The sequence below is a fragment of the Corvus cornix genome, chromosome Z (assembly GCF_000738735.6).
Source record: "Corvus cornix cornix isolate S_Up_H32 chromosome Z, ASM73873v5, whole genome shotgun sequence".
NCBI lineage: Eukaryota > Metazoa > Chordata > Aves > Passeriformes > Corvidae > Corvus > Corvus cornix.
Window position 1 is genome coordinate 23,742,831 of NC_046357.1, and position 9,253 is coordinate 23,752,083.

Sequence of the window (9,253 nt, forward strand, 5' to 3'; positions counted from 1 at the left end):
ACCGGTCGGAGCAGCTCCTGCCGCGGCACCGAGGGTGCGTTCCCACCTTTCCTCCCGTGCGCGAGCAAACCCGGACGGCCCCGGGCGGCTCGGTCTGGACGGCGGCACGCTGCTGCTGCCCGGCCACCTCCACTGAGCCGGGGAAGGGGGGAGCCGCCCGCCTCCCGCTCGCTCCGGTGGTGCCGCCCGGGCTGGCGGTGCGCGCATGCGCGGCGCGGCGCTGCGCAGTCACGGCGCCCGCCGCCATGGCCGATCCGCGCCTCAGGCAGATCAAGATCAAGACCGGTGTCGTGAGGCGGTGAGTGGCGGCTGGGGCACGGCACGGCCAGGCACGGTCGGGCCGGGGGGCTACAGCGGGGCTCTGTGCGGGACCGGCCGTGCCGCGCGCGGGACCGCGGTGCTGTGTGGGGCCCGGCTGCGCCGGAGAGCGGCCCTGACACGGGCTTCCATCCCTCGCGTACCGCCGTCGGGAACAGGCCGTGCTTTTCCGGGACACCGGTTAAATGCGGATTTCGTTCCCTTTCGTTAGCGGCTTTGGGAGTCGAGGGTAGTCACCCAGCCCCCTCGATGTGCAGGGCAGTCTCGCCTCATACCTTGCCGAGGCATGAAGCCTCAATTTTTTTTTTTACCAATGCTACAGTTGAGTATTTCTGGTTCAGAAGTTGCAGAGCCAGTGCTATCACAGAAGCAGTTACGTTGGAAAAGACCTCTGAGATTATCGAGTTCAACCTATGGCCAAACACCACCACCTTGTCAACGAGACCATAGCACTAAGTGCCACGTCCAGTCTTCCCTAAAACACCTCGAGGGACGGAGACTCCACCACCTCCCTGAGCAGTCCTGGCAGATGCAATACCAGAGCCTTGATCTTCCCTGGTTTTAACAGTCATCGTTTTTAATAAAAATGTATCTGTCAGGATCACTCATACTATAGGTGTAAACACTGGTCGCGGTGGGGTTTATTAAGGCCACAAAGACTGTGCTGACTCAGGCAGAGACAAGAATTAGTGCGTATGCTAGATCAGGATGTTAAACAGTACAGTTTCATACAATCAGCTTTATATGATGACTTAGCAAATTCCTGTCAATAAGAGATGCACCTTTTTTTATACTTGATTCACTTTGAAAGGTTGGGCTTGAAGACTAGAAAAGTTGTCCCTATTGGTGTTAGTTAAAGAAAGGCACTTCAGAATTTCTAGTCTCTGAACATAGGAGCAAACCACACAACTGTGTGCATTTCAGAGCTAGTACAAAGGATGAAAACGTTTGGGTAAACGACAAAAATGCAGTCAACACGATTCAGATTTGCTTTTGGAGAATGTCCATGTGAATAAGCAAGTAAACTTAGCTTGAATGTGTTGTGCAGTAGCAACAGGCATATCTACAGTTACTCTGGAGCAGCTGGCATTCTCTAAGTTAAGGTAACTTTTTAAAAAAAAAGAAGAAAAGGAATGTTATCTTAAGTCCCTGGGGGGACATGATACAGTGGCAGCTCCCATTTCTGTGACAGCTGCACACAGGTACAAGAGAGTTCTGTTCCTCTCCACCCTTCCTTCTCTAGCTGGAAGCCTAGTTATGTGTTCTGCTACAGTGGGCTTACATGTAATTTGTGTCAACTTAGGAACATTAACATTGTCCTCTTATTTTGAACTCTAGCAACTCTGTAGGTATCTTGTTTCCTGGTGTGTGAGAAGACTTGTGTAGAGGCTTATTAAGCATTCTATAAAGTGACTAACTTAGCACTTCAGTTAATTTTCATTAGGTTTTTTCCTGTGTTTTCAGTTTAGAAAACCACATTGAATCTAGCATTGTAATACTGATTTCCAGCCATGTTCAGTGCCCAAGCTTTAAGAATATATCAAAAAAAGGTAGGGGTCAAGAGCCATTAGGATATAGAGAGCTTTTCAGACATTTTGTTTGACTTGTGTTAGTCATCTGTTGTAGCGTTTTTTTTTTCTTGTTAGTTACCTAACTAATCACTTTTTCCCACACCAAGAATGAAGCAGCTGTTCTGCTTTGGTATTTTTTTTTTTAGCTGTAAGTCATAAATTCTTTGTGTACTCCTCTGAAGAGACTGTGTTTTAGGTTGTAGGTAGTTTACTTGCCTGCACATTTCCTATGTTGCTCTATGTCAGTGAAAGAAATTTAAACTAGAAATAGAGAGATCTTTTACTTTTTTGACAAGTCTGATAGCCAGGCTCTTGGTGATTTTACACTTTCAGTAGTTTGGAATTAAAACAAGTAGATTTGATGAGCATGAGTAGTAATGTTTTCTGTATTTGTGCCTTATGTCCTAGCAAGCAATTCTTCTGGTTTGATCTCTTCAAAATAGTTTTGCTCTCAGTAATTCCAAACAACAACAATCTGCTGGATAGTGAGAGAATTGATTAGGGAAAAAAAACCCCTTCTAGAATATCCTGTTGCATTTTAGATTGGAAATTATTTTAAAAACCACCGCAAACAAAGTAAGTTGGGTTGCGCGAAAACAGCACTGACATTTGCCCATAGTTTCCATCTGATTAAGTGGAAGTGACACGAGTAGATTAGAATGAGACTAAGACAATTCACATTGCAATTGTGTTAGTTTAACTTTAACAATCTTTTAACATGCTTGTTTAAATGTGGCTGACATACCATAATTACAAATCTACAAGCCTTGATTATAGAATTTTACATCATGAACCTATGGGGAAAGTGTATTGATCTTTTGTGAAGCAGTTCCTTTTTTTTTTTTTTTAATTTACCATTCTAAAACTGTAGTCTCTTCACAAGATTGTTCTTTTGTCTGCTGCACTGATGTTGATACTATTTTTTCTCCTAGTGAAATAGCATCATACTGCAAAGCAATTTGCACTGATTCTCCCCCCCCTCCAAGCACAGGAAGTTCTGCAAGTTACACAAAACTGTTGGTCTGATTTTAAATGTAGATGTGAACAATGATCTTAAATTGAATTATTTTACTGTTAAGTTCAGGATATATTTTGTGCAAGAGAAATATGAGGAATGCAAAGACTCCTATTGCTTGTTTCCTGTATTGCTAATTTAAGCACAAAACTAGTTGTGTTCTTGGTCACTCAAGAAATTTCCTGTTTCTGGTTAAGTCAGAAATTTTCTCCATCTTCCAGCCATTGTGTGAACTATGGGTGCTTTGTTGCATGTTGCCCATTAGCCATAGGCCCTTGCCGTGACTCATAGCACCAATGTATTGATGAGAAACTCACATCTCTTTTCTTTATTCTTGTTATAATTAGAAGATTGTGCACAACAACTGTTTGTTAGCTCAATTAATGGGAACGACTAGGGTATCTCATATTATTTGGGTATTGAGGAGTGATCTGCAGAGCTGCTTAGCTGTACAGAGTCAGCATGATACAGTGATTTAATGTGTGTACACTATACATTTGAGAGCTCGGGGACTCAAGAGTGTGAATATACAGAATGCTCTGTTGGGTACAAGCTGACTCTATCCAAATTAAATAACCCTTTTCGGAGAGCAGATTGTGCATCTGTTGCCTAGGGTTGTCACCAGCTCAGTCCTGGAGTCTTAAACTTGGGTTCAGTGCTAGCCAAGTGTGGTAGTTGTGGTCCAGAGCTACTTAGGTATGTCTTAAGTACATTTTGTAATGCTCCTGGCATTAGGACTGGATACATAATATCTTGAGTTGGCCCTGCGTTTTGAAGATTGCTTAAGTCTTTGAAGACTTACTAACGTAGTCTCTTTCCCACAAAAAAAGCCCTACTTCATGTGAGCTGTCTGGGAAAAGAGTGCACCTGCATTTACATGTTGTCTGGGGTAGCGTCTGTGACATAAGTAGTCATCAACCTGGATAATTAGTTGGAAGGTCTAGAAACAAACCTTTTTTTTTGAAGGGTTTCCTATTTCTCTGATTCTTTTCAATACAAGTTTTCTTTTAACTACACAATAACAAACAGTACCCACACATATCTTAAAAAGCTGTGACGAGCACAGTTGTTGCTGTGGAAATTGCATAGTGTGTTGGTTTGTTTGTTTGTTCTTAATGGGTTTGATTCCACTTGTTATACTTTAGAGCAGACCTAAGTGATTCCTTTTTTGAAATATTTCACAAATTTAAATTAGCAATGATCAGATCTGTAAAAGATTTTCTCTCACATTTCTTCTTCCATCCCATTACCTCTTTTAAAAAAAACTGGAATCTTAGGTTTTTTGTGTTTACCATTATCTTCTGCGCCCTGAGGCAAAACTGTCTTCTGCATGTCCATGCTGACCATAATAATCTGTTAATGTCATCATTTTAACTGGCAAATTAAAACATGCCCAGCAGCTTTATGACCATAAGTGTTATTAGTGATAAAATATTAAGGAGGAAAGCATTTTTTTTCCTTTTTTTAAAAATTTTCATTTGGGTGGGAATATGTGCAAAACTGTTATTTAACAGTTATTTAAGCAGTCTAAGTTATTTATTCAGTTATTTAAGCAGTCTTTTAAAAGTTTGGAGGTACAGTAGTTCCAGTTGCTTGGTAGTAGCAGTTTGGTGGCTTTATGCATATGTGTAGTGCTTTTGTCTTTATTTTTTTTCATGGTGTACAGCCACATACTCCCCTGTGTGGATTAAACAGTTACAAATAATAATTTTCTGTTGAATTAGAATGTGGATTCATGGGAAATCTAGAAAAATTGTATTAAATTTATGGTAGTGCTTTGTATACAGAAGATGAATTACAGCTGTGCTAACAACCATACTCTATCCTGTCCTGACTTCAAGTATTATTAGATTGTATGTATCATATAGGTGGAAATCTCATTCAAGACCACGAGGTCCATTGTTTTTTCTTTTAACTGTAGTAAGTCATTCTGATGCATTGTGAATTGCCTATGCACATAATATGACTGTAATTCTATTTAATTTTTCTCATTATTGTAGCATTTACAGTTGGTTATCCCCAGCTGGGAGGGGCCTAGAGGGGAGGAAGTAGATTCTGTATTTTTTTCTCCAAAACAAAAGTCTTGACTGAAGATGATGCGTGGGTTGTAGAAGGGAGAATGAAGTGAAGATCTTTGGCAACCCGAATTGTTTCCACATCAGAGGCTTCATTTCTTGTTCTCTAAAACTGAAGTTCCTGGTCTCCTTAGCATTTACAACTTTCTGTAGAGACAAGAACAAGTGAAGCCCTGAAGATTCAGAGGGATCTCTAGTAATACAGATGATATAAAAATGTTAAAACCAAGTAATTTTTAACTTGAAATAATTTTCTGCCTTAAAAAATCATGTATCTGATTTTCATCTTTTTTACAGTAGTAATCCTTGACAAAACCCAGGCTTGCAAAGTTATCCTGAAATGTCACGGTAGCTCAGTTCTGTAAGCTATTAGATGCAGAAGGGGCTAAAAATATGCATATCCTTATGTATTGTTACATCTTGACTCTTAAAAGAGAAAATTTATCTTTGATGATGGTTTTGTCACTAGAAGAAGAAAAGGAGCGCATAAACTTTATATCCTGTCTAAATCAGAAAGTAGGCACTCATGGCTAAGAGAACATGGCAGTTTGTATACCTGGGTAAAGTACTGTATTTCTTCATCCTTTCTTGGCTTTTTCTCTTGGGTTCTTGAGTCTGTAAAGTCTGTATTCTTAGGTTGCCTTAGTGAACTCAAGAGTGTGCTTAAGTAAAATTTGCAGGTTAGAGATCTGGTATTTTAAGCTCTGCCGGTAGTGATTAGCATATTGCCAGTGTTACTGCAGTTGCTGAATTACTTGTCCTATAATTATGCATAGTGTTAATACATTCTACTATAAGAAAAATTATTATTACACTGTTAATATTAATATTAATATTTACTATTAAAAATGTTTATAGTATAAGGAAAAAAAGCTACACTACTATGGGTTTTAAGTTTGAACTAAGTTAGCATAGACATCTCATCTAGTCAGTAAATACTGTCACTCTGGGCTTTCTGTGCTCTTAGCCTGGATCCACGGCATATTAGCATGTACTATGGTTAATGGTAAGATTAGTTCTAAAGAGATGCATGTCCTTTCAATAGTGAATTTGCTCAGTAGCAAAACTGAGTAATTCCCCCATATCTTCTTCAGAGCTCTGCTTGCTCACTCCAGCCAGGAAAATGTTTCTTTTGTTGATTTTTCTGCTACTGAAGAGAAGTCTATATTTGGTGGCTTAAGCACACAGGTGCCATTCTAGCTTATGTAAACCTGAATTGTCAGCAACTGCTGGATGTTGGGGGAACATTAGGAGTAGTACCATTTGCTTGCTCTGTCTTTGTACCATTTTACCACTTTTGTTCAAGGTACCCATTAGTAGTTCCTGTCTGTGACTGTGGAAAAAGGTAGAATTTTTATCTATGTACAGAGGATCTTAATTTCATTATGCGTGCAGAAAATCTCCATTGTTCATTATTTTTTCATCTGTCAAACTTCAGATAAACTGCCCTTCTTATGATCACAGAGGTAGGTCTGCTTGCTACTGCTAATGATGCAACTACAGGAGATGACAGTGTTGATGTATATGGACTGGGGTAGGAATGTAGGTACCTTTGTGAGGTGAGAAACAAGGCTGACATGGGACTCTTTCTGTAGCAGCCAGAAGTTAGAACAGCACTTGCAACTCTGCACCCTAATCAGACTGAGAGTGAAGTCCCTTGAGAAATCAAAGTGATCTTGAATATGGAGATCTCATTTTCCTCTCCCCTTCTCTGGTTTCTGATGCTAGTCAAACCTTTTGCTGACCTCGCTCAACTTGCTTAATACAGGAGTAAAACTGTCATGTTGTGTTTGTTTGTTTGGGTTTTTGTTTGTTTGGGGGGGGGGTTGTTTGTTTTGGTTTTGTTGTGCTTTTTGGGGGAGGAGGGTGATTGTTGTTGTTTTGTTTGTTGGGGTTTTTTCATTTTGTTTATTGTATTAATTTCCTGCAGTTTTGGTATGGAGAGATCATTTGAGCATTAGTGCTGGCAGAGCCAGGGAGGGGAAGACCTTTGTTCACCAGTGGTTTGCTTTTTTACTATCTTGAACCATCTTGTGTTACTTTGTTCTTCAGGCTGGGGAGCTGAAGTGGGGAAGAGAAAGTGAGTAAAGGAAAATGGATAAGGAAGTAAATCATAATGGCATGGAAAGGACATTTTTTTTTCTCCTCCTTCTACCGTAAGATTCAGTCAAGCCCTTTGGGCTCTTCTGGGCTTAGTCTCCAGCTTTAAAATAATAAAACTGTTTCTTTCAGAGAAAGAAGAAATTGTGAAATTATTTGTGAAGTGATGTGAAAGTCAAATGTGTAAAGAATTTTTAAAGGGCAGCAGTCATAGCTAGGAGCTGACATCTTGTCTATTAAAACATTCATGGTTTACTTTTGTTCTTCAGTGATAAAAAGTCCTTAATTTGATTTCTAGAGGCACGTATACCACCAGAAGTGTCACTTTATTTGTTTCTTTATACTCTTTCCCTAGTGGTTAACTACTGATTGGCAGTAGAGGCAAGGTGTAGAATAACTGGATCTTACATTTCTACTTTTTCATCATGAAAGATGGGGAGATTCTGGTAAAATACTTTTATTCTGTTTGGGTTAATTTCATTCCTTGTTTATAGGGGTGTAGACCTCTTCTCTAGGGTCCATGAAAAATAACTAAGGAAAGCAAACTTGTTGTCGGTAGATTTAAGTCAGGTGTGTGGATTTAAGTCAGATTTAAGTCATACTTCAGTTGAACATTTATGTATAGCTGAAAAGAGCTCATATAAATGGAGACTTGAAGTATGAGACTAAGCTAATACTTACTGTATGCAGTTGTTTGTCAGTTTTTACTTCTTTAACATTTGGTGTTAGAAAGGAAGGGAAGGACTTGAGAACTTTTGGTTCACAGATAAATTTTTAAGGGGGGGAAACAAAAATTTAGTCACTAGTTGGTACCATAATTATTTGCCAGGTGCCTCAAATCAAAAGCTCTTAAATACTTGGTGATAGTTTGTGGAACTGCCAACACTTGCTAGAAAGGAGAATGTTATGTGGAGACTGCAAAAAATATATATTAAAAAATGAAACTTCTTACAGATACTGAATTTTTTTTAACATCTGACCCAACTGCAAAATATTTTGTACCATTATTTTAGATTGTGACTTCATCCTAGTATTTAGATAACTTACTCTTCATAGAACTTCCATTAATTTTTTAAAAAAATCATTACTGTCTTAAAATTTGAGGCCTTATGTTGAAACTTCAGGATAAAAGAGGAAGAGTGAAATGTAAAAAAACACTTTAATGTCCAAAGGAAATACTGAATTTGTACAGAGAATAAAAAGAGCAAATCCATGTTGACTTTGAATGTTTAGATATTTTGTAGACATGTTGGGAAAACTAGACTTGTGCAGGTTTCTCTGTCCGCTTCTCTAAGACTTTTCTGCGTTTTCAGAACAGATCAACCTTACAGGTACACTGTATATTAAAAATTATAGTCAGTGATTTGCAAATATAATTCAGAAAATGATGACTTTTAAGAATTTGTGGGTATTAGGTATACAGTACCAAATGAAGCCTTTTTTTTATTGGGCTGTGATATCTTGGCTTGAACATAAGAATATCTTTAAGCCTTCCAAATAGTATTTTTGTACAACATTTTTGGCTCAGGAAAGTGCGCAGCACCATAATGTCACACAGGTGTTGTGTTGGTTTTGTACGGCCTGGTTTTTGGTAGCAGGGGGCCACTGAGGTGGCTTCTGTGAGAAGCTGCTGAAGTTTCCACTGTGTCCAGCAGAGCCAATCCCTGATGGCTCTGAAGATGGACATGGTGCTGGCCAAGGCTGGGCCAATTAGAGATATTGGTAACACCTCTGTGATAACATATTTAAGAAGAAATAAAAACCAAAGTGGGACACAGTTTTTCCTAGAGAAGAGGAGGAGTTGAGAACATGTGAGGGAAACAACATGGAGACACCAAGGTCAGTGGAGAAGGAGGGGGGGAGGTGCTCCAGGCAGCAGAGCCGAGGTTCCTCTGCAGGCCGTGGTGCAGACCATGGTGCAGCAGCTGTGCCCCTGCAGCCCATGGGGATCCACAGGGGATGCAGAGATCCACCTGCAGCCCATGGGCGAGGTGCCCCTGCCAGAGTGGGTGGATGTCTGGAGGAGGCTGTGATCCAGTGGGAGACCCAGTGGAGAGAGGGGACCCTTGCTTCCAGGCCAGAGCAGCCTGTCCTTGGAGAACTGCACCCCGTGGAAGAGTGACCCATGCCACAGCAGTTTTGGGAGGACTGTTTGCCCATGGGAGGAACTCCCG

General features: G+C 40.3%; 1 protein-coding gene across 1 annotated transcript in view; it reads left to right on the plus strand.

The window, feature by feature from the left end:
• The first annotated feature begins 196 nt into the window (after positions 1-196).
• Positions 197-9,253, plus strand: part of TBCA (tubulin folding cofactor A) — a 25,655-nt gene continuing 16,598 nt past the window's right edge. Inside the window, exon 1 of the mRNA XM_010413939.4 lies at positions 197-298. Coding sequence (XP_010412241.1) covers positions 246-298 — 53 coding nt within the window. The 5' untranslated portion in view covers positions 197-245. The remainder of the gene's footprint in view (positions 299-9,253) is intronic.